At 39.7% G+C, this 26,157-nt stretch overlaps 1 protein-coding gene across 1 annotated transcript; it reads right to left on the minus strand.

Moving 5' to 3' along the window:
* Positions 1-1,324: 1,324 nt before the first annotated feature.
* On the minus strand, positions 1,325-25,714 carry NIPSNAP2 (nipsnap homolog 2). The gene is made up of 10 exons (XM_073315780.1): positions 25,562-25,714; positions 19,089-19,228; positions 18,958-19,003; positions 13,308-13,402; positions 10,892-10,962; positions 9,470-9,610; positions 8,182-8,213; positions 5,019-5,113; positions 3,504-3,587; positions 1,325-2,678 (listed from the first exon to the last, which is right to left on the minus strand). Exons 1-10 carry the CDS (start codon positions 25,657-25,659, stop codon positions 2,614-2,616), a joined length of 867 nt encoding a protein of 288 aa, XP_073171881.1. The 5' UTR covers positions 25,660-25,714; the 3' UTR covers positions 1,325-2,613.
* Positions 25,715-26,157: the final 443 nt, after the last annotated feature.

The following is a 26,157-nucleotide window of genomic DNA, read 5'->3' on the forward strand; positions in this document are numbered from 1 at the left end:
TAGGAGAAAGTAGAGGAAGTTACAGGAGGGAAGGGAAATGCCCTACTTGACCCAGAAGAGGTAGGAAAATCATGCAAAGCCATTGCTCACTTAGAAAAATCTGTTCTTCAGTCTGTGCTCAAGCACATGCATTATATTCCTTTCCCCATGCTTTCTCTCGTGTGTTTAGATTGTAAGCTCTTGAGCACACAAACAGTCTTTCACTCTGCTTGCACGGTGCCTAGGAGACACTGGGTGCTACCACAGTACAAATAATACTAAAGTTAGGAAATTAATAATAAAGTTAGGAAACTATTAAGTTGAAAGACCAGATATGCACAGGTGCTGGAACTAGGAGTGCGGTGGGGGGAGGCAGCACCACCCGACCTGAAGAGGTTTCCATTATATACAGGGTTTACAGTTTGGTTCAATGGCTCTCAGCACCCCCACTATAAAAATTGTTCCAGCAGCCCTGCAGATGTGTGTCACATCCATGTGCATTTTTCAAATGCTGTATTATCTTGGCCAAAATGGGTAGGTTAGTGCATTAGCTTTTCACCTGCGGAGACCAAGGTGAAAATACTGATGCCAATCAATAGTAAGTTTGGGCATCTAGACTGGAGCATCAGAGACAGGGGATGGAAATTACAGGCTAACATGCAGGATTCAGCATAGTTGCCATTGTCTAGCACTGCAAAGCCATCTAACAATCGGGCATAATTAAGTAGCTCTACTCAAGAGAGGCCTGGCAATAGAATGAAACAAGGATGATGTAGGTCAAGGGGTCAAGACTGAAGTATCAGAAGAATGTTAAAGCTTGCAGTGCCAGGCTCAAACTGGCATTGTTCATCCCTCACTCTCCTGAGCAATGAATGTGTTCAGTAATTAAAAGCAAAAATAAGCCACACACACAAAGAATACACTGGATAATAATAATAGCATGGATCGTTTGAAGCCATACTCTGCAAACCAACATGGGTCCTGATCCTGTAATCGGATCTGGCAACATGGATCCCTGTAGCCTATATGACAATCTGCTGGCTCTACATGGGTGCAGGGCTCCACACCAGCAAATCTAACTGAGGGATCAGGGCTGTGGGCATAATTCCCTATTCCACATCACATCACCACACACTTTTGCAACTTAGTATCTTATTTGGAAATTGTATGTAAAGTAAATATCAGCTGACAGTGTGTCTTTGTGGAAGTAATAAACTTCTGGAAAAAGGGCATATTATGGCAATGTTGGCCATCTAAACTGAAATACTGTATACTTCCACCCTCCCCGCCTTTTTCATAATAAACACTGCGCAGCTGGATGGAGACATATGGTGCCAGTAATATGTGAAAATTAAAAGGATTTTATTGACTGATATGTTATTGCAGAAAACTCATTGAAATGTACAAACTGGACATTCAGTATGTGATTTGTACATACAATATATTACAGTGATTCTTTAACTAATCTGAATAGACATTATTGTTTTCACTTGTAGGATGGCCACATCATGATAGATACTAAAAAAGTCGATATGCTCTATTCTAAAAGTGAAATCAAATCAGAACTGGACATAACGATACATTGCTTTATGCTAATCATATTGACTCAACATGCGCCATCATCACAAATCGTTTCAGAGGCACCTACTGTGGAGATAGTGAAACACCTGATCAAGCATCTATCCGAAGTCATGATTGCTTATTAAACAAAACCTCTTTTCCTAGCCTTCAGAATTATTTTCAGAAATACACGATTAACAAAACGTGAGTGCCTGTAAAATTTCACATCTGTGTTCCTTGCAAACATTGATTCTAGTACTGTAGATCATACAGCCCAAAGCATTGATTAAATAATTTCATAAAGTTAACTCCAGCTATAGACACCTAGATAGAAGTGTTTGTTTCTACTCCAGAGCCTTATCAAAATGGAATCCACTATTTTCTGTACATTCATCAGCTATCATCTGATTTGTAATTCATTTTCCACTAATACTTGCACTTTGTTTATAAGGGAGAGTAGTTCAGTAATTCTACTGTACGTTATCATTTAAATATTCTCAGCTACTTTGTAAATTTAGAATTATTTACTGGTTCAATTCCCAATAAAACTGATATAATGGTATGAATTTCTCAGATACAAAGCTTTGTTTAAATCTCTCCTATTTATGGGAACCAACCAACATGGATTTTTCAATCGGTAATTACTACAAAATGAATATACATTTTCCATTATACAAAAGCCCCCTGAACTGTAACAACTTCCCCAGGATTTAAACACAGCATTAGTTCAAGACTTTAAATGACAGCTGTGTAACTCTCCCTTTGATGCTACTAAAGCGTGGCATCAATACAACCCCAAGACACACCATGTATCTGTATGCCAGGCTCAGCTTGAGGGGCCAGTGTCACAGATGAACTGGGGTATGTCTTTGAGTTCTTAAACTACAACCCTACTATTCTTTTCCTGGTACATTTCTAAATGCGAAAAGTCTTTCGATTCTGAAGAAAAGAGGTTTCTTTGACAATCTCAATATGGTACTTTTATGTTTCTTTGACCATGATATATGATGTATACCATCAAATTAATTTAAGAAATACTTGTCACTTCATGTAGGCACAGGTAAGTCAATAACTTTACTGAAGTGGAGAGATCTTCAATGGTATCATGATTCTGGACTCCATTTCCTGAATAAGTGGCACTGAAAAAAGGAAAGATAGGCTCTCATTTACTAATAAAGATCCCATTGGTAATTCTGCATACTCAACTTGGAGTATCGCTGTCATCAAACTACTCTACTAGTTAGTGCATGTCAAATCTTTACTAATCACCAACCACCCCTTTCCTCTGTCACCGAAGAATAGTAGTTTTGAGAGGAAGCAAAAAAAAACCAAAATTATTTAATAGACTTTAAATCTGCACTAAGGGTTTTGAAGACAAAAAACACTTGTTGCTTTTCAGCAAGATTTAAGGTTAGCTTGCAATTGTACTGTAATATTTCCATTGTAATCTGACGGAACAACATTTGAAATATTTAGCATAGCTTACATGCCAGATTTATTATGAAAGCTGTTTCTGCTATCAAAGGTCTCCTGGATCCTGGCTCCAAAGTCTACTTTCCCTCTTTAGAGGAATTTATGTCACAGGGTTCCAGTGTTTCACATTATAGCTTGTTCCAAAGAAAATATAATGGATTCTTTTAAAGATATATTTCACTATTTACCATACAAGTTTTTGTGCACAGAAAATTAAATCTTTGAACAGATCTATTCCCTTAGTAGATGATCTTTAGTACAAACCTGTTTTAATACAAACATTGATACAGGAACTACTGTACATCAATTTGCTGACATTTACAAAAACTGAAAACAGATTATTTAAACTGACTTTGTAACTGACAAACATACCAGCAAAATAAAAGATTCACGACACGGTAACTTACTGAAACAATCATGGTGGCATCTCTGTCCATTAAAAAAAAAAAATGTTTACTACATGGCCCATTCCAATTTAGTTCAGCTCTTACCTGTATAATATACTAGTTCATCCCAGCCATGTTTATTCCATGCAGAATTTCTTGTATCTTCTCTGGACTGGAGGTCTTTGTAAGCTAGAGTAAAAAAGTACACACACAAAATTTAGTACTAAGTCAATGTCCTGCTGTCCATAACAATCACGTTTTAAAATATTTAATTCTGTGGTTAAGAGGCTGCAGTCATTTGGAAGAAAAAGAAAAAGGTAGTTTCAGATGCTCCCCTTAAAACAAAGGAAAAGCTCCAAGATCAGAGGAAAGGGTGAAGGCAGAGAGAGCGAAAAAGTCTACACCGTGTATGGAAACCATTCCATGTGACTCTCACATGGCTGGTGCTCCCTTGGTTTTGCTGCATGTGGAATCCTCAGGCAACTGCTCTGCCTGACATTTAACCCTGGCAACCAGCCTTAAGTATTGCTCGGAAGGCTGGTAGAAGTCACTGTAGGTCATCAGAACATTAAGCTCCACTCCCATGCTGACTAGCCCCTTTCAAATGGAAGGTTTCAGAGTAGCAGCCGTGTTAGTCTGTATTCACAAAAAGAAAAGGAGGACTTGTGGCACCTTAGAGACTAACCAATTTATTTGAGGTTAGTCTCTAAGGTGCCACAAGTACTCCTTTTCTTTCTGCTTCTCTGAAACCTGTCATTATGCAAGGCACTGCATTAGCCGTATGGAGTGGCTCAAATAAATTGGTTAGGTGCCACAAGTACTCCTTTTCTTTTTTCAAATGGAAGTAAGATGTAATTGTGGCAAGTGATGCCAGAGGCAGAAAGGGCATTGAGGGGGCCTTGATACCATAATTATCGCTGCATTAGAAATAGATTAGATAATGCAGCACACAGGGGCTGGATCTCTGCATGGGTGCTCTAGGATTCATGGTGTTGGAATCCAATTTCCTGTGGATACCCTTGATGCCTGAAGGCTGCAGCACACATTTCCTCAATGCAGTTGTTAGACTGTGAGCTTCTCTGAAGAGGCCTGTCCTCCTGAACTGTCCAGAAACCCCCTAGCACACAGTGGGTGCCACTGCAAATAAATAAATGTTCAACTCTCTCTGATGTGAGGGGAGCAGACAGTGGTAACCTGAACAGACACTTGATTTTTCCTTCCCTCTAGGAAGGTATGATTTGACCCTTAGAAATTAAATCTTTGATTACTAATTTCAGTGTGAATTTGGCCTGAGGGAAGAAACGGCAGGACTGAACTCATTACATCCACTTTACTTGAAGCAAACAGTAAGACTCTGATAAGAAAGGTTTGTGATGCTTTACTGTAACTTCTGATAGAAGTTACAAAAGGACAAGGAAATGTCTATTTTGTGCTTTTAACTTTGGCAACTAAAACTGGAAAATAAATGTAAAAAACCCTTGTTGAAATCAAAATGCAATTCACATGGTTCTCTATCTATTCCACATATCTAGTTACACCGAACGGAATAGGTCCTTGTTTTAAGGACCTATTTAGTATAGTGATAGAGGAGCGAGTATAGCAGAAAACAAAGAAGCCTACCCCAAAGATGATGAACCATATATAACTGTCCGATTTGTGAGAAAAATCCTCCAACTGCTTCATTATTGTCCTGTCGGAAACGAATAGCACGAGCCCTACAAGAGATAAACAGAACCTCTAGAAACAGTAGATGGGCACAGCAAACAAGTGGTGATTGGAAGGAAAGCAGAATTAGAATTAACCCCATCGCAAATGTTAAAGCATTTTGCAGCACGCTCCAGATGTAAAAAACAAAAATACAACCCTATTCCCAGCAACAAGCAATTAAAATAGAACTTGTTAAGCCACATTAAACTTGGAGACACACACCTTTATTAGATTGCATGCTGATCGTTTTCTAGTCTTCAACTTTAATTTTGGAGCCAGTATGATTATCACTGTTATGGTTTAAAACGGCAAGAAATTTCTAAAGGGTTCATCAAAAGAGTCTTCTGAAAGTGAATCCTCACACCTGCCAACTTTATACTAATTTTGAGTGTTAGTCATATCAGGAAGATATGGTATTTGTTAATGTATTGTCTTTCACACTTACACACATGGATTTTAAGTTACTGGAATGCAAAGTTCTTGTACACATACATCTTTCCTAGGCAGTTGCATCACATGATGCCCCAAGCCTATTTTTAAACTTTTAACTCAACTAGAAGCTGCTACATTTTCTGAAGTGGATCTGTTGCCAACCTACAAATGTATGTGAATGCGTACCACCACAATAATAGTATGAAACCACATTACTGGCAAATTACTGAAATTAAACAAATTATCTTGATGCACATTATGCTCTTAGAAAACCCAAGTCTTCATTCTTATTCAAAACAACTGTAAATACTCACAATCATGCAACCGCAATTCATTAGAATTGCTTGGATGTAGGTAATGTAAATGTAAGGAACTTATACGGGTATTAAACAAGATAAAAATCAGGCCTATATACTGAAGAGGAGACAAACACTTTTACCTATATCTCAAAATAGAAATGTGATACTCGGGAGGGTTTTAAAATGAGCTTTATTTTAAAAAGATAAAAATCTAAGGTTTGGCATTATAAAAATAGTATCTCTAACTTTGATGCTGAGGAAGCCAAGAATGATCAACATAGTGTTAAGTAGTTAACCCTCTGAGTTTCAAAGGGCAGTACTTTCTAGAGAAAACAATGCATTGCCATGAATTCTGCACTACAGTACTGCATTGCTCAGAAGGCAGACGGGACATCTGGCCTTAGCTGGGTACACCCAGCATAGGGAACAGAAAACGCCAAGTGAGAAGGGGGAAGGTTTGTCCCTAACAAAACTAGCAAGTGATTAAGTATCCAAAACCTGCTGAAGCCAAGCACTTTCCACTGCTTCCTTGGCTGCCCGTGTCCCATAGGAAGCCTGGCTCGTGGAAGACTCTAGCATGTGCTCCTCAGTCTGGGCACCCTCTACCCACAGAAGTTGGCTCTAGGTTATAAAGCAAAATGAAAGATCTGAGACTACATTTAATTCTAATTAAATGGAATCTACAGAGGCCTCTCACAGAGAGGAAAAAAAAGTATGCCAATTCTATTGGCAATCCTTCAAATGCATGACTTCCAGAAGCAGCAACACACATAAATTATTAGAATCTTGAGACTCCTTAATATTTTGGGAAAAGAAAAAAATCCTTCCTTGTAAATTAAAACAACCACCACCTAACCAATGCCAATATATTGTATTGTGTACTAGTCAAACCGTATGGATGCTAACTTTGGCGAATTGGCCAATGGGTTAGGAGTCAGGTGACCATATTTTCAAACTAAAAAACAAGCATGTTTTGCACAACCTTTTTTCTGATCATCAAATACGCAAGTCCTCCGCCTTTTGGCGCCTTTCTTTGATTTGTTCCACCTGAGCTAGATGAGTTCCATCTGGAGCAACAGGAAAACCAAAGAAAGGCTCTGCCTCTTCCCCCTGTGTTCCTCCACACCTGTTTTCCCTCCTCCATGTGAGTCTGGCAATTTTAGAGAAAAGGGAACCAACAGAGACCATCAGCTCTCCCTCCCACCACCACCCATTTCTTAAGGGGTCAGAGCAGAGGTTTTGCATTAATTAGGCTGGATCATTTGCCTTATTACTACAACTCTGGCACATGACAAGTTATAACTAGCTTTGGTTTTGAACAACTGTCAGCGTGTAACACACACTTACTGTGGGAAGGACGAAGCAGGGACATATACTGCTATAAGATATTTTGTAATGATAAGAAACCTGAACATTTTGATAGACGAAGTAAAAAACTGGGAAATTTCAGGTGTTCCAAAAGAAGTTCTCAAGAAACAGAGACGTATCAAAAACTGGGACACATACAGTCTCTTTGTGTAAAGGTCTTTATTTGTTTTGATCACACTACTATGGACAAACATGAGCAGGAGTGGCAAAAGAGTTTAGCCGGTAGAGATCTACAAGTGAGAATAGGTGAGATTCTTAGTGGTAGAGGACGGTAGTTCATTTTGTAGTTGTGAAAGAAACCCAATGCCAGTAGTGCCCAGGTGTATTAGAAAGGTGGTGGTGTCTCTTCTACAGAAGTCTACTCTTGCCAAGAGTCTGAGCCTGCTCTTATCGAAGTCAACAGCAAAATTCCCATTAACTTCAATGCAGTAGGATCAGGCACCAAGTCAGTAACATTGGTACTGTCCCTGAGGAGACTGATTGGGAAAGTAGACTGAACATAGGACAGCAAGCAAAATAATCTAGTTTTAATCTTGGCCCTGACATTGGCTTGCTATGTGGCCTTGGGAAAATTCCTTCCCCAATCTGTGCCTCGGAGTCCTCAATAGTAAAATTAGGATAATACTTCCCTTCCTCACACAGTTGTTGTGAAGATAAAGCATTTAAATATTAAAGGATGAAAAATATGATAGAAGTGTTAAGTATTATTTACTTCTCAAAAGAATGACAGCTTTTAAAATGACAACAAACAAGAGAGGTCCCAGCATTGTTCATGGAGCCACTCCCTTTCCTTCCCAGAAAGACAAAATAAAAGAACTAATTTGTCAGAGCTGTGTAGGACCAGAAGCAGCTCATTAGCTCTGTGTATCTGGAAGGGTTTGGGGATTATTCTACCATCTCCACCTACATGGTTTTAAACTATGAAACGTAATTAATAAACTTAAATTACACTACACAACATGGTGAAATACACCTACCAGTAGTTGCCCCATTCAATCATTGTTCCAGGCTGAAAGAAGAAAGAAAGAAATTTCAGGTCTAGTATTTTAAAGAAAACTAGAGTGTTGGGACAGTTCTGTGGCATATTTTTGAAAATGGATCTGACAAATGTGGAGTTATATGAAGCAAAAATATAAAGGGGAGGGAAAGAGGGGCTTCCTTCCATATTTCACAAACTGACAGTGATATGCCTGCTGCTTGATCTAAGCACCACCTTATGGCCATCAATCTTCTGAGCAAGTTAAGATTTATAGGGCTCCCATTTTGAGTCTGTTAACACACCACATTAACCAACTGAAGGAGTACCTTGAGTGACAGAAGGCACTTCTTTCCCCTGAGAGGCTGTGCATGCTGCCTCTGCAGGGTCCTTAAATGTAAAAGGTAAGAAACTGAGATGTGACTTTTCAAATATTTTTAGAATAGAATTTTTCAGGCTTGACAGACCATGCCAGCTGCTCAAGTCCTCACTCCTGCCTGCTGGCATTATTACAGGTTTTCAATAGTGCTTCCAACAAAAATGTATTTTTAGCATGTCTTTTCTGCCAAACTGAGCACTGTTTAATTTTCACTAATCTGAAGGGTGTTTTTTTTTTTAAATAAAAATGAGGAAAAAATGAAAAATACAATGGCATGAGCCAAGAGCTACTGAAATCTATTATTATCATAATCAATTACTTGTATTATTGTAGTGCTTATGACACACTAATGACAAAGGGGAACTAAAATGGCTTAAAACAAGATATTGACATTCCCACAAATGTCAGTGATGCTTTTTTGAGCTACTTTCATCTTGCACGTACATGTTAGGAGAATACAACATTGAGAATTCAGTCATCGATATTACAGGGGCTTCCATTCTCACAGGATTTCCATTTGAAAAATACCATCATTTATCAAATACATTGATTCCTTTAAGTGCTTAAAGTTATGACTGTATATTCATTTGCAATTACACTGTACAGCTATTATAGATTTTCTTTCAGTCTCTTGCATGAGTGTGCGCGCATTTCCTTTGAAGTCAACGAGAGGCAAGGGTACTCAGCACTTCTCAGGAAATGGCTAGCACCTTCTAGGATCCAGCGTTTATCGCTGGATTCTGCACACATTGAAGCCAATAACACTTTTGCCATTGACTTCAATAGGAACAAGACTAGATCCTTAGTTTATTTTTAAGAAGGTCTGTGTTTTATTTTACACATGTGTACATGTGTGTTGAATATTTTAAATTTTTAATCATTCACAAAAGACAAAATATTTGACACTTACTCTAAGTTGATAAGATCTCAGTTCATAAATATTAGGACCCTCCCTGGGAACAGGTTCATTCCAGAAACTAAACTCCAACAGAAGCTGGTTCTTGCGAGACAGAAGCATGTTACCTCTTTCTTTGCGAAACTCTGTGAATTCCTTAAAAATAACAGTCATCATTAAACTTTAATATGTTACATTAACAAATTCTACACTTCTATAGTGGTTGAGATTTTCAAAACCACCTTGGGGATCTGTACACCCAGTTCCCATTGAATTTAATAGTATCCAAATTCCTTAGGCAGCTTTGAAACTATCAATCAGTGTGTTTACACATCATAGTCTATATTAACAATTTTTGTACTGAGCAGTTTGGGTGTGAGCTGTTTTAATAATGCCAAGCTAAATAAGTAAAATCCAGAGGAGTGATTTTCTACACAGACTGTACTGAGTGGGTGCATGACAACAATGTTTTAACTGATAATTAGATTGTGTGTGTTCTGAATGGCTACTGACAGTATCCTGAAGAATGTAATTCATCTGAGCTGGTGCCAGTGGCTGTGTGGGGCAGAGGAGAGAATTAGGGTGGGTGAGAAAAGATGTAGGACTCCAGATCTACATCATCCCCATATACAGCAAACATGCTGATGCATTTGCAGGAAAAGAAGTGGGTAGCTCATTAAAAGCTAGTGGACATTCTTCCATGCTTCTACACAGCACCTAAGGTCACTGGCTGTGGCAGCAGCTCACATGTACAGTGCTGAAGGCTCACACAGCAGCCTGCCAGCTCAAGCATCACTTTTCTGCTCCCACTGTAGTAAGTATAGCCTGGCACCAACAAATACCTCCAGCCCCCAGCATGTGACCTTCAAATAAGTGGGAAAATGGGGAGGGGAGAGAAAGAGTATCTGCAAAAATCATGTAAAAGAGCATAATGAGAATAAGACAGGAGGGAAAATAAAAAGACAAGACGAGAACAAAGTAAAGGAGAAGCATTATGTGAGGGGACATGGTGGTGGGGGCATGCTCCGCTGGCAAACCATCCCAAGAAGGGGCTCTGACAAAAAAGCTGAGAATCACAGCCAATTCATAACAGCAGAATATAAATGACTAACACCTCTTTGCACTTCTACAATGTTATACAGTTGAGGAACTCAAAACATTATATAAACATTAACACATTCAACCTCAGCACCCAAGAGGGGTGTGTGATCCCTATTTTACAGACAGGTACAATGAGGCACAGAAAGATGAAGTGCCTTGTCCACAGTCGCACAGTTAGTCTGACAGAGCTGGAAATAGACTGTAGGAGTTCAAACTTCTAGTCTTTTGCTCTGACTGCTAGACTATGTTCTCTAGTGACATTGGGAAAAATATTTCTCAGTAAAACATTTATTATTTCTAGCCAAAGTTTAAAATGTAGTCTTCATTCCGACTTACTTTATTTTGTCGGAGCTTATTCATGACCTCAGTAAGAGCTGGATAGCCTCCCTCATACCGCCAGAGATGTACTGAAATAGAAATATACCATTTTAGAGGCTTATGACAAAAGACATGAAACACCATAATGTAAATGAGGCCATTAACACTAACAAATGATACAAAAATAAAAGCTGACTAGCATGTTCAAAATGCATTCTCAGTGCTATGCAGTCGAGACATTTGCTTTTTGACACGGGGCTTTCCTTGCTATTCTAGCAACAGATGATTTACCCTAAAGGCAAGAATGTACAAAGATTTTTGAAGGGCGCTTTTGCTGTATACTACTTAGATGGGATGCTTCTATGTGACTATAATTAAAGTTGAGCTTCAACTTAAAAGCTGTAGCTCATGAAAGCTTATGCTCAAATAAATTGGTTAGTCTCTAAGGTGCCACAAGTACTCCTTTTCTTTTTGCAAATACAGACTAACACGGCTGCTACTCTGAAACTTAAACCAGTGTCTTATGCCAAAAATGACTTGGTGCAGAGCTTCAACTGATAGTAGGGCAGCGGTGACACTTGTATTTCAATTAACTACTCAAACAGAAGGAGCACAAAACTTTTTTGTAGGATAGATAAATAAAACAGATGCCATTGTTAATTTTTTAATTGCTCAGTGATAAGAGGCAACCTTAAAAAGTGCGCCAAGCAAGACCAAAACCCTCTACAATATTTAGAATCAGGAGGAATTTCCTCATCAAATAATAATTTCAAGATGGGATGCCTATTTTGACTGAAATTTGACAATGCCCTTTAAGTGCTCTGTGTAACAAGACTTCTTTACAAGTTTTCAGAACAGCAGTGTTAAAATACTGAGACTCCCATTCCCACCCTCTTTTCTTCCATCTTCCCTCGAAGACCCACAAAAGCTACCTTTCCTCCAATGGAGATGGGATGGGAATGCCTTGCTCTGAACTAGTTAATGCTGCTTCATGCATCTACCAGAAGAGTGGACTAGACACCAACCTAAGGCACTCCACTTGCCAGAAGACGTGTGCTGCTTCTGCAAAGATCCAAACTTGGATCCAGTGCGTTGTGGCCTTTGTGTGCCAGGCTAGCTGCTTTTGGTACTTAACATCTAGTACCCAGTACTAGCAACCCAGTACTAGCAATAAACTGGAGACAGGTATCGAATACACTGGAACCCTTTAATCCTCTGTTATGTTGCTAGGACGGTTGCCATAAAATGCTTAGGCAGGCTTTGGAAATGATTGCAGGGACATTCTCTGTCAGTATGCTTCTGAATTCGCAAAGGAGATTGTCAAGCAGTATTTTAGGTTTATTCCGCTCCGTACCTCAACATTTTCTTTATTTTTAAAAATACTCTCTTACAAGCTGACAAATCTCTGTCTACAGATATCCTCTCACCTTTAGCCAATGCTAATATTATAATTATATAATATTCAGCAAATACAGCTGACATTAACATACACATTAGCATATGCTCTTGTAATTGAAGCAGCAGCACTGATATTAGGATAGCTTTGGCAACAGTGTGTGTCTGCTGTAGAACTAAAGAGAGCACAGCATGCTGGTTATGTGGTTTCCACAACATGAGAGCTGCTGCTATATCCCTTTAACTTCTCAGAGACCAGGGACTGTTCTAAAAGCCATTTAAAATCATTTAGACGTCTCCCCAGACCAGATTATAACACAGATACAACACTTTGTAGTTATATAGCATATTTTCATCAATTTGAAGGGAGGTTACATTTTGATCCTGAATTACAGGACACCATCCGTTTAAGGAAGAAATATCTAGGGTATCAGTACAGAACCCAACTGGCCATGAGACAAGAGTTCCATTACATTTTGTGATAACTTCAACGTTGCATAACAGTGCCATGTGACCAATTATAATAGGACACGGAAAGTCAAAGTTAAACTTTTAAACTGGCTCACACCAGCTAAATTCTATCTCAGTACACCTTTAACTATGGCTTTTAAGCCTAAATTTTCAGAAGCGTGATCCTATGCCTGAAAAATAATGCAGGGACAAATTGTATGCAGGTGCAAAAAAAATGCAGGAACAAGAGAAAGGGGCTTACCATGTACTGTCATCCTCTCATTGAGAGGAGATAAAAGTGTATTAACTAAGTATACAAATGTGTTTGAGAGAGAGTATTAGATTAGTGCGAGCACCTGAATAAGCATATTTTATGAGTCAACACTTCAGTATCAAATTCAATGTGATAAAAACAAAGCAATTTTAAAGTTAACAATCATTAACCAATTATTTTATGTAATCAACAGCACACATATCCTCAAGTACACTGTTAAAGGTTTATGAACAACAGTGATGATGTAAAAAGAAACCTGCCAAGCACATATTTCACTTGTACGGTTTTACATTCTGTTGTACTTCTATCTCCTACCAGCCTGATCTTGCTCTCCGTACCACGTGTTCCAAGTCCCCACCAGTGCACATGGGTAGTGTTTTTCTTCATGAATCTTTGGCAGCACCTCTTGACTTAAAAACAAGGAATACAGACACTACGTTGCATTTCCTTCAGGGAGGCTACATTTGATATGCATAACAAATCATATTATGCCACCATTAACTCAAAACTATGCCACCACATGTTCATTATGGTATGAACATTCACAAACTTCATTTTTCAGAAGAGAAAGCAGAAATACAAAAGCCTGCTGTATGCAGGAAAAACTGATCACTACAACTCTCTCTGTGTAAACTTAAGCATAACCATCTGTATGTTTACATAACCATCTGTATGTTTACTAGATGACCTTCTGGGGTCCCTTCCAACCCTGATATTCTATGATTCTGTGTGTGTCTAATACACTGTGTGTATTAATCTGTGTGTCTAATACACAGCACGACCCATCAGGTCTTTTGATGTGAACCCATAAAACATGTAATGTTACCTGGCAGGTTACCTGATATATTAGCAAGATGTCCCAGTCTGAGGGTGTGCAACACACTTGCATGACTTGATTCAGGAACAACTTAAAAAGTTTTCTTTTGTTAGCAGCAATGGCAAGACACAGAGATGGGAAAGGATAATTCGTCTCTGACACTAAAGTTCTATAACAATGACATTTCTATTATGCCACACAGATGAAGATAATCAATCACTTGGTCTGATGGACATGAGTAAAGTCAAGTGATGGTTGCACGCTGTAGCATTACTGAACAGATTAGAAAGCAGATCCAGTCTGAAACTAATTTATCCATTAAAGCACAACGTACACAGCGAAAGCTGCCTAAAATCCATCTCCTACATGCAACCTGGTCTTGAGCAACCACTGGTTTCTTGCATGGTTGTTTAAAACAGATTTCACTATACTGTATTTTGATGAATAAGCTTGTTTCAGACTAGCTGAATTTTCTCTTTATTACTTTTTATTGCTGAATAACTGTCAGACATTTAGCATTCTGGCTAGCAGCCACGGATTCTATGTACCATAATAAATAAGGAAGAAGAATGGTCTTATGTGTAAGGAACAGCATTCAGAGTTAGAAAACCTGGGTTTTATTCTTAGCTCTGCCACTGACCTTCCATGTGACCTTGAGCAAATCTCATTACCATTTGTGCCTCAATTTCTCCATCTGCATAACAGGTATAATACTATGCACTGATCTCACAGAGGAGCTGGGAATTTTTAAGAATTTATGTTTGTGAAGCATAACAAGATCCTAGGATAGCAGTTGCAACAGTAAGGTAAATTATCATCATTACTACAATAAAACTGAAAGCTAGTTTTTGCTCTAGATTAGGAAGAATCTCATCTGATTCATATATATGAGCACCACCTTTTTGCCTTTTATTATCAGAAGTCAAATTGGCTCTCAAAGCTTCAGAATGGAGCCCCCTATCTCTGAAGGTTCATGAATTAGTGTTATATCTGTCTTTGTTCTACTATTTTTCTATTAATTTACACAGTAGGGCTGGAAGATGTCATCAAGTCCAGGTTCCTGTGCTGAGGCAGGACCAAGTAAACTAGACTAGACCATTCCTGACAGGTGTTTGTCCAACCTGCTTTTAAAACCGTCACAAGCTCCCTTGGAAGCCTATTCCAGAGCTTACCTACCCTCATAGTTAGAAAGTTTTCCCTAATACCTACCCTAACTCTTTCTTGCTGCAGATTAAGCCCCTTGCTTCTTGTCCTATCTTGAGCAGACATGGAGAACAATGGATCACAGTCCTCTTTATAACACCCCTGAACGTATTTCAAGACTGTTAAGCAAGTCCCACCGCAGTCTTCTCTTCACAAGTCTGCAGATGCCCAGTTTTTTTAACCTTTCCCCACAAGTCATGTTTTCTAAACCTTTTATCGTTTTTGTAGCTTTCCCCTGGATTCTTCTCAATTTGTTCACACCTTTCTGAAAGTGTGGCACCCAGAATTGGACATCGTACTTCAGCTGAGGCTTCACCAGAGCTGAATAGAGAGGGACAATGACCTCCCGTGTCTTACATACAACACTCCTGTTAATACACCCCAGAATATTAGCCTGCATCACATTGTTGACTCAAATTCAATTTGTGATCCACTAAAGCCCCAGCTCCTTTTCAGCAGCACTACCACCTAGCTAGTTATTCCCCATTTTGTAGTTGTGCATTTGATTTTTCCTTCCTAAGTGAAGTACTTTGCCCTTGTCATCCTTGAATTTCACTTTATTGATTTCAGACCAATTTTCCAATTTGTAAAGGTCATTTTGAATTCTAATCCTGTCATCCAGAGTGCTTGCAACCCCTCCCAATTTGGAGTCATCCACAATTTTATAAGCATACTCTCCACCCCATTATCCAAGTCATTAATGAAAATATGGACTAGTACCAGACCCAGGACTGACCCCTGCAGGATCCCTCCCATCTTGACATCAAACCTTTGATAACTACTCTTTGAGTATGGACTTTCAAACTGTTGTACACCCACCTTACAGTAATTTCATCCAGACTGTACTTCCCTAGTTTGTGTATGGGAATGTCATGTGGAAGTCTGTCAAAAGTCTTACTAAAATCAAGATATGTCACATCTATGTCTTCCCCCTATCCACGAGGCTAGTAACCCTGTCAAGGAAGGAAATTAGGTTGGTTTGGCATCATTTGTTCTTGAAAAAGTCCTGCTGGCTATTCCTGATAACCCTGTTATCCTGTAGGTGCTTACAAACTGATTGTTTAATCATTTGTTCCAGTATCTTTCCACGTATTGAGGTTAGGCTGATTGGTCTATAATTGCCCAAGTCCTCTTTGTTCCCCTTTCTAAAGAAAGGTACCCTGTTTGCTCTTCTCCAGTCCTCTGAGACCTCACTCATCCTCCATGAGTTCTCAAAGATAATCGCTAATGGTTCTGAGATTACTTCAGTTAGTTCCTTAAGTACCTCAGGGTGAATTTCATCAGACCCTAGTGACTTGAATCCACCTAACTTGTCTAAACATTCTTTAACCTGTTCTTTCATAATGCAGGCTTGTGCACCTTACCCCTGGTTGTTAATATTGTGTTAAGTATCTGGTCACTATTAACTTTATTAGCGAAGACTGAAGTAAAATAGGCATTAAACACCTCAGCTTTCTTTGATGTCATCCATTCTTAACTCTCCTTCCCACTAAGTAGTGGACTTACACTTTGGTTCATCTTTCTCTCACTCCTAACGTATGTATAGAACCTCTTATTCTTGCCTTTTATGTCCCTTGCTAGGTGTAACTCATTTTGTGCCTTAGCCTTTCTGATTATGTACCTAGGTGCTTGCAATGTTCCTTTGTACTCCTCCTTATCAACTCATCCATGTTTCCACTTTCTGTAGGATTCCTTTGTGATTTTCAGGTCATTAAAGAGCTCCTGATGAAACCACACTGACCTCTTCCTGTCTTCCCTTTGCATCAGGATAGTTTGCAGTTGTGCCTTTAATATTGTCTCCTTGAGAAACTCCCAGCTTTCCTGAACTCCTCTTACCCTTAGATTTTCTTCCCACTGAACCTTACATACCATTTCTCTAAGTTTGTCAACATCTGCGTTTTTGAAGTCCTTTGTCCTTATTCTGTTGCTCCCATCTTTCCTTTCCTTTAGAATCATGACATCTATTATTTCACTATCACTTTCACCCAAATTGCCTTCCACCTTGGGATTTGCTACCAATTCTACCCTGTTGGTGAAGCCTCCAGGGTCAGGATGCCAAGATTCATGATGGCTAATCCTTATCATCTTGAGTTGGCAGTATGTAATGAGGACTCAGACTGCTCAAGATGAATTTTTGGGGATACCGAGGGAAGCTCAGGGAAGCTTCAGGTTTTCATCCCTCCATTCTTAAGATGGACCCAATTCTCTCCTTCCTACTTGAATACTTAGGCTGACTTGGTTTGGAAAGATCAAATCAAATACCATAGCTTTCAGTAGATTGCAATCACTCTCCCTGTACCTTTCCTTGAAAATAAACATCTCTGCTTTGACTTAACATTTATTTATCTGATGAAGCAGTGCCATTTCTCCACTTCCCTACCCCATATAATTATATACATTTATACTGAGCTGGTTGAAAGTGATTTGCTCCTCTCGAGGTATGCTTTTCTTCTTTCAGTCATGAGAGGAAAAAAGATTACCCTGGAAACGATTTTTTAAAGATTCCCCCCTTGTGTAGCAAAGAAGAACCTTTGTTTAATTTAAATGAAGAAAATAGTTTTCCCCCAGTACATTCTCTCTACTTTGGGTGTTTTAACAATAGGATCATTCATACTGTATTAGAGATATAATAGTGATTTTATCCAAAGCAAACCAAAGCACTTTACAAAAATTAATTTATGAAGCCTAAAAGAACCCCTGTAAGGAAGCTATGTATTATTCCCATTTTAGAGATGAGTAAATGGAGGCACACAGAGGTCAGGTAACCTACTTATGGTTACATGGAGAGTCATTAACTCTCTTGAGAGCAGAAGTCAGGAGTTGTGACCTCCAGACTACCGTTCTAGCCAACAAACCACACTTAAAACAATATTGGTTGCACTAGGATATCATTATCCTAAAACAGTGTTCTATTTAATTGATATCTTCTCTTAAATGATCAGTGTCAATGAGAAAGAACTGCCATTTTGAAACATGGGAGGCTCATGTTTCCCAAGGTGTGTTCAGCTCTTTCAAAGTGTAATGGCTATGGCTCTAATACAGCAACTAGACAGTCAAATGAGAATTCACATTTCTGTAACTGGTCTTTAAATTAGTATAGTACATTCAAAAAACATAAATACTGATACTTATTTTTAAACAGCAAAAGAGTTTTTGGAAATCCTATATAACAGCCCTGTGGGTAAAATTCACTGCAGATCAAGCCTGCACAAGGATTCACAATACCTCTTAATATACGGTTCTCAAAAATGTGACTTTTCATAGAATCATCAGGGTGAGTGAATGTCAAAGCTTGGGGTTTTATCCCCTCCCTCAAAACTTTACTTCCGTTTTATATTTGATATTTAGTGGCCCCTCGCAAGTGACCATCTCTCTTTTCTTCCCGTTTGCAGACAGGACTCCCACCAGGTAGATTCCTACATTGTAGCTGAAGGAAGGAGGGAAGCTGTGGGGGGCGAGGGATAGCTCAGTGGTTTGAGCATTGGCCTGCTAAACCCAAGGTTGTGAGTTCAATCCTTGAGGGGGCCATTTGGGGATTAGTCCTGCTTTGAGCAGGGGGTTGGACTAGATGGCCTCCTGAAGTCTCTTCCAACCCTGATATTCTATGATTCTATGAAGGGCAAACTGGAACAGCAGCATCTGCCTAAAAAGGCTGCAATAGCCTTAAGACAACTAGGGGAGGGAAGAAATGTGCACCTGTGTCCTTCTCATATGAATCCTAAAAACAGCATCTGGTGCAGTTCAGTGAAGGAACAGCCCAAGGAACAGGGCGGTACTAGGGGAACTGGAAAGAAGCATCTGTGCCAACTGTCTCCAAGAATAAATGGTTTATTCAAAATAATTCTCTTCTTCCCAAATAAAAAAAATCACACATCAGCCAATTTACAGAATCCCATTGCTCAGATTCACATGTTGAAAACCACAAAGTATAATATATGAACTTACCAAAGTTTGTTGTAGGCATCTAGGTATTCTGGCTTTACATTGTGAACTGAAACAACAAAATTCAAGGATAAATGTAGTCGCAAAAATAAAAGAAGATAAAAGGAAATGATAAATATAAAAATATCACTCACACTGTATTTTATACAGACTGCTGGTCTCCTTTTTGGCTAGTAGATTGGAGTGAGCATCTTTCCTTGGATCCACTTTGCGAACAAAGAGTGATTTTAACCAGCTGTCTTCACCTGCTCTGTTAGTTGATGATGCCAGCCCCCTACACATCAATGAATATATTACATAGTTACTGAATGTTTATTAAAAATGCACAGACAGGAGGAAAGTCAGTCAAGATCAAGTTTAACATAATATGGTAACGTATACAAAGGAATGATGCGAAGTCTTCCCATTACCTCACTCTCCAGCAGTGTAAAGGTACAATGTTTACCCAGCAAGGTATACACCGATTGAAAAGACTTCCTGGGATGGCACAGAACTGGTGCAGCTACACTACCCCACTTGCACCCCTTGTACTGAGGAAGGGCATGGCTGGAATGCTTCTGCATTCCAGCTAGTCCCAGCTGATGCAACAGACCCAGGAGCCATTGCAGTCAAGCATATGGTAAGTAGTTTTGATGCTGCTCTATGGCCTTGTCTACACTGCCACTTTACAGCGCTGCAATTTTCTCGCTCAGGGGGGTGAAAAAACACACTCCTGAGAGCTGGAAGTCTCAGCGCTGTAAAGTGGCAGTGTAGACAATGCACCAGTGCTGGGAGCTATCCCCTCGTGGAGATGGTTTTTTTTTTTGTTTTTTTGTTTTTTTTACAGTGCTGCGAGAGCTCTCCCCCAGCACTGGGGCCACGACTTCACAACCACGTTAAAGCGCTGCCAGTAAAGAAAAACCCTAATGTATATCAGGTTTTAAGCCAACCCCAAAACATTGTGAGGCATAAAGCCACTTTTGCTTCCCTGCCCTGCCCCTGCATGGATTAGAGCTCTGTAAGAGCAGAGAATGGGAGCCACTATATATTTTTTTCTTTTAAACTATCTTTGCTCAAGCAAGATAGCTACGTCCCCCCAGAAACTTGCGGTCAAAAATGAACACCCTAGTGCACGTGCACAAGAAAAGACGTGTGCAAACATTGCTTTGTTTACTGTGAATGGCACAGTAAATGCCACGTGTTCCTGTGTTTACTGAAACAGATTTCAAGAAAACATGATAGAAAACAAATAATACAGGTCACAGTATACTCTACTTTTGGAACAGGTTACAGTGGCAGAAGTCAAGGAGTCTGCATAGATTTTAATTTTTGAACATTAGCCATTATAATGTTCAGGGTTCAAATTCATTTTCTTTGTTCAATATTTACAGTTTTTCCCACTTAAAAACTGAGTTGACTTCGATAGTGTGTCTGAAAGCCTAGCTAGTTTAACAATTTAGTTTCTGCAAGTACCTCTGCAAAACTGCTACTTTCTACCTTCTTACAACAATACAGTACACAATAAAATCACAACAGACAACATGGTTCTTCTGAAAGTAAGAATATATTAGGACTATTTTTTCCCCTTTTTCAGTGGTAGACAGAAACCAGAGCCACCAAATGATGTTCACTAGCTTTATCTACACCAATACAAATAATCTTTCATTCAAGTGAACAGCAAACAGAAAAGATTCTGTTTTTTACTGCTTCATCTTTATAATGTACAACGGTGGCCTTGATCTTACAATATTTTCCTTCCTCCAAACCCGTTAGGAGCATTTGCTCGCAGCTTCTCCCCATTTCCTGGAGGATTGTGGAAAGATTTTAAATTATTTAATTATACTGAATTATTCTGGAGGATTTTATTGGCTGGGAGATCCAGATCAGGACAGATTACAACCTTCAGCTGTGATATTGTCTTTAAGGTTCTCAATAGACTGTGAAAATGTTCCAGAAATAAAAATGTTGGAAAAAAACTGTTTTTGGAAAAATAACACTTTGCAGTTCACTTTAAAAACACATAACCCCCCCCAATACACAATCTTCTAATCCCAATAATAATAAAGAGGCATAAAGTGATGTGGTATCTTATATTGCTTATCCAAGCAACATGCTGAAGGAAGCAGAAGACATGTGACAGCTAAGAAAAGAATAGCTGGGAATGAGGTGACCTTCAACACAAAGAAATGACAAGAACATCTCTCACTGCTCCACTCCACTTATTGAAAAGTGTATTCACTTTCTCTGATCAAATCCCCACACACTATTGTGTAGAAAGCTAAACAGGATACTACTAAACAGAAGTATTTACAAAGACCTCCAGTGCCAGAGATATTGCGGGGTATAGGGCTAATGCAGTTGATCTGTAGCCCTTCTGTGCCACATAGCCAATGCAATCCATAAGTCAGGCCTTCTCTCTATTATATAAGGTTGATATGTACTCATCTTCCCTGGAGGGTGTCGTGAGAATAAGTTGATGGTCTACAAACATCCTGACAATAAAAGTCCTAAGTAATCATATTTACTTCCTCATTTGTGCACTAACATTACCACTATCAGCAGCAAGAACATGAAGAGTTATGGGATACTATTGGATGACCAATTCCTCAGCTAATAGGAGACACTTACGCCTTTGTTGTTATTTGCCACATAAAATTAGGAGGTAGTTTTCTCTTAATCTCTCAATGAAATGGTGACATTAATAACTCTGCAATTCTTGGATACAAAGTACCATGCAACTGCAAAGAGCTTTATGAACATTGATTAATAAAGTGTTACTATACACCTGCTAGATAGCATGAGCAACATTTTACTTATAAGGTAACAAAGAAAGGTTACAGTTAACATTTCTGAAAATGGACACTTATTCTGTGTCCCAAGTTCAGACAGCTAGGATCTGATTTTTAATTGTCCTGAACATCTGCAGCTCCCATTGATTAACATAAAAGTCATTGGCGCTCAGCTGGTAAATCCTGCCTGAGGTATATCAAGTTGGGCACCCAAAAACGGGTAGGTCCCAAACTAGTGGCCATTATTGAGAAATGTAACCCTTGTTTCGCCAAGACTGACTACGGGGAAAAACTGGAAACTGAACCCAACTTTCTTGGCTGCCAGTCTTGGGCTTAAACTGCAAACCCATCCTTCCTTTTTAAAACAGAGACATGTATATATTTTAAATGTGAATGACATTCCCTATTAGAGTTACAAAAATTGGAAGGAACAAAGTCTTGTTCTGAAATAAGTGTGTTCACCTTCAGATAAGACAAAAAATACTAGACATGTCATGTTCCCATGGATTTAAGCTGGAAGAGTTAGCAAAGTAATCACATTGATTAACATAAGAGTCAGAAAAATAGATAATGCTGCATAAGGGCACTTAGCCCACAAACTACAGATCCTTACGAAAGCGTAAGGCAAAACTGATTGTGAACACAACAGTTCTATTGGAAAAAAACTATTTTAATTCCCCCCACAGAGATACTGCAAAGCACATAATTATACAGAACATTTCAGTTTAAAGACCAATCTCATGATAAGTTACATTATTTCCTTTTTTCTCCTGCTCCGGGACTGTATCTGAACTTTAGCATATTGTAACTGAATAGCAAATAATGCATTTTTTTCAAATGAATGTCTTATGCAACCAGGGCTACAGCTTCTGGGGCTAGACTTGAATGTCAGTAATCAGTACGGTACACAGTGAATTTTCACGGCAGAGGACTGATCAACTGAAAAATAAAAGTTAGTAAATTAAAACCATGGCCCAGTTTGATAATTATTGCTGAACAGTCCCCTTCTCAAGAGTTTGTCAGGGACAATAATGAAAACCTTGAAATGAAACAAATACAATAAACGTACAACCATAAGAAATCAGCTTTGCATGACATATTACTGGGTAGGTACAGTATTTGAAGATTATAAAGTAATATGATTATCTCTCTGTTTTCAAAGTTACTACTTCTTAGATGTAATCCTGGTAGTATAAAGAAGAAGTCCTCATTTCCTAGGTGTATTTTATAAGGATACTACAGTGCTTAATATTTTTAAATACGAACACTATCAACTAAAACATGAGCAACATTTAGAATTTTGGGAGGGAAATAATTTTTAAAAGCTCAGATCCAACAGGTATATTTCCATTAATTTGTTTTAAACATCTTCCAATATAAACAGTTGTTTTTAAACAAAAGCATCTTCCTCCAGTGTTGTCAATTCAAAGATGTCAGTGCTAAGAACTTCAAAGAGAAACTGACTATAAACAAGAAAGAAACTGACTTTGTTGATATTAATTGTTGAGTGGTAGTGGAATGCAAAAGATAACAGGATATAAATGGAAAAAAGAACTTGGATTTTTAGAATACTTTGAAATAATAATCAAATTTATAATAAATATGCGTACAATATGAATTATAAATTGACAGCATCCCCTTAAACTCTCCAAAGTTTTACTTCTCAGTAGTTTGAAGTAAGACTTATTTCCTTAACAATTCTCACTGTTTGACAAAAATGGATACTTTCCTATATTTCTAATTAATCTTAAAATCAGCATAGACTTGTGCACAGTATCACTGATGTCAGCAAAACTTTGAGAATCGTCTCCCTTGTCTTACTACTACAAAGCCAGTATATGCGTTGGTCGTAGATGAGCTGCTTTCCACCAAAAATGTTCCAGCTATAGAGAAATAGATTTTCTTTAAAGGATATCCTGACTGCTATTCTGAGCTCTGAAAGAGACAGAAAAGACCCAAGTAGGTCATCATCTAGTCTAATCTCTTTTCTAGTTCAGAAATGTTCCCTGCAGTAGAACATTAGTGCTTTGTACAGTTCAGTTTTAAATATCCAAAGCCATGGCATTCCCCACTGGAAGATCACTCCACAGTCTAACAGATTCAGAGGCCAGAAGGGACCATCGTGATCATCTAGTCTGACCTCCTGCATAATGCAGGCCATAGAATTTCCCCAAAATAATTCCTAGAGCAGATCTTTTAGAAAAAGATCCAATTTTGATCTAAAAATTGTCAGTGATAGAGAATCCACCATGACCCATTGTAAATTGTTCCAATGGTTAATTACTCTAATTGTTAAACATATATACCTTACTTCCAATCTGACCTTACTGTCTGGGAATGTTTCCTGATATGTCCCACCAGATTATAAAACAGGTTTAAGAAAACACTACTTGACATCATCTCTCTAATGCCAATAAGAATGTGTTTACATCATGGATAAAGGGTAGGTATACAGTGTTTACAACACAGCATAACATTTTTGGTTTTCTGGGAGCCATAATTCTCACAGCATTACACGCAACCTATCGTGGAATCATTATCAGTCCTTTTACGAAGGCACTACTTGATTTTGCTAGCTGTGGTCCCAATCCTGCAAGCAGTTATGGATGTTCTGAACTTTAAGCACGTGAAGTCACTAGGTCGAGCTAGGTACTCAGAGTAAAGCATATGCCTAAGTGTTTGCAAGATCAAGGCCTACAACTGCACCTGGTAGGTAAGCAATCATGCAGTGTGCAATGGTGTGTCCACACTGGCTTGTATAGAGAGCCAAAAAAACACAGAAAAAATCAAGTACTCCTGTGTTGTTTTTTTTTAAGAAAAAATCTTTGATACCCAAGATTTCAAATGGACACTACCAGGTTAAAACAATGTAACAAAACAACTTTCCTTATTTAAGAAGCATCATTGGTAACTTGTAACAAAGGGAAAGTTAGAATTTTGAAAATGTATGTTTATTTTTCACTGTTTCACTTTTGGCATTACCCTTCAACTGAAAAATAGTAAAAGACTAATCAGTTTCTAATCGATTTCACCTCTCTGTTCTCAGTGCTACAGTAGGCCGCTGGAAAATGTTTATTTAAAAAGTTGCTTACGATAGATTAAAAGCACACAGGAAAATATTTCTATTAAATATTTTAATAAATATTTCTTAAATCTATCCATCAAGTTTTCTTTTAGCCGAAAACCTATATTCAAGTTGAGTACAAATCCTAAATATTTGCCCTGACACCATCGCCCTGAAAGAGAAAAATTTGGAAGAAACACTTCACTGAAATGGAACCAATTTGTCCGAAACAAATACCAAAGTTAAGGGGAAAGTAGACAAATAAACCAGACTCTTCAAAGCCATTCCAAGCGGTGCCTGTTGGGGCATGGGGCATCAGATATTTAGACACTGTCTTGTGGGTTTCCCTCTGGGGGTGCCTGTGTAGGGGGATTGTGTAGGAGGTTCCCAGTCTCAGTTGGGGCGGGAGGAGAGGTTCAAACCCAGGAGGGGACGGGGTTGGGTGGGCATGATCCCAAATCCAGGTCGCGGGGCGGGTATGAGGCGGACGGTGCATCCGTGGGGCGGGCCCCGCATTGGGGGGGTGCACACGCCTGGGGAGGCGCGGGGGGTGGGTGCCCGGCGCGGGCTGTCCCTCGGCGGAGCGGGGAGGCCCACGACCTTGCGGGAGACCCCGGGCTAGGGACGACGACGCGGGGCTGCCCCTCTCCTGCCCCCGGTCCCGCCGCCCGGGCCCCTCCCCGCAGGCCAAGGGGGCGCCCTTCACAGTGCGGAAGGAGTCCGCGAGGGGGACCCAGGAGGCCCGGGGTCCCGCCTGGAGGAGCGCCGCGCTCACCTGAGGGCCAGGCTGCCGCGGGCCGGGAGGCGAGGCCCTGCCCTGGCCAGCCCGCCGGCTCCCCCCAGGCTCCGCCGCAGCAGCACTCGGGTCGCCATCTTGCTCTGGCCTCCTCCTCCTCCCAAGCTCGCCCGGGCCCGGGAGAACCCGGGCCTGCTGTACCCGCTGGCGGCCACTAGGGGGACAGCGGGGGGTGAGCAAGACCCCAGAGCAGATGGGCGGGGGGGAGCGTGGCGCGCTGGGGAAGGGGGTCAAGGGGGACAGCCCCCCCATCTCTGCACCCCCCCCACGACCCTACTCGTTAACCCCTCGGCTGCTGGGCTTGGTATCCGTGGCTCTACGTCTCCCGAACACATCCCATCAAGCCAGGCACCTGCAGCATCAGTAGAAGGGGATGGAGGGGATTTTAGGGTGGAGCCCCATTTGCCCCCATGCAAATCTGTTAAAGCCTATCTTCACCCACCACGTGTAAGTCCCTTGGGGGTCATGCCAGTGCTTCTCCTCCTCTACTGTTAAAAGAACAGGAGTACTTGTGGCACCTTAAAGACTAACAAAGTCTCTCTGGCGCAGGAGAATAATTCTGCATCTCATCAGCA

The sequence above is a fragment of the Lepidochelys kempii genome, chromosome 17 (genome assembly GCF_965140265.1).
Source record: "Lepidochelys kempii isolate rLepKem1 chromosome 17, rLepKem1.hap2, whole genome shotgun sequence".
Lineage (NCBI taxonomy): Eukaryota > Metazoa > Chordata > Testudines > Cheloniidae > Lepidochelys > Lepidochelys kempii.

Coding starts and splice junctions, on each gene's coding strand:
- NIPSNAP2 (XM_073315780.1), bottom strand. CDS start 25,659: ATGGCGACCCGAGTGCTGCTGCGGCGGAGCCTGGGGGGAGCCGGCGGG. Junction 19,004..19,088: donor CAGTCTGTATAAAATACAGT/GTGAGTGATATT, acceptor TTGTTGTTTCAG/TTCACAATGTAAAGCCAGAA. Junction 2,679..3,503: donor TGAACTAGTATATTATACAG/GTAAGAGCTGAA, acceptor TCCTTTTTTCAG/TGCCACTTATTCAGGAAATG.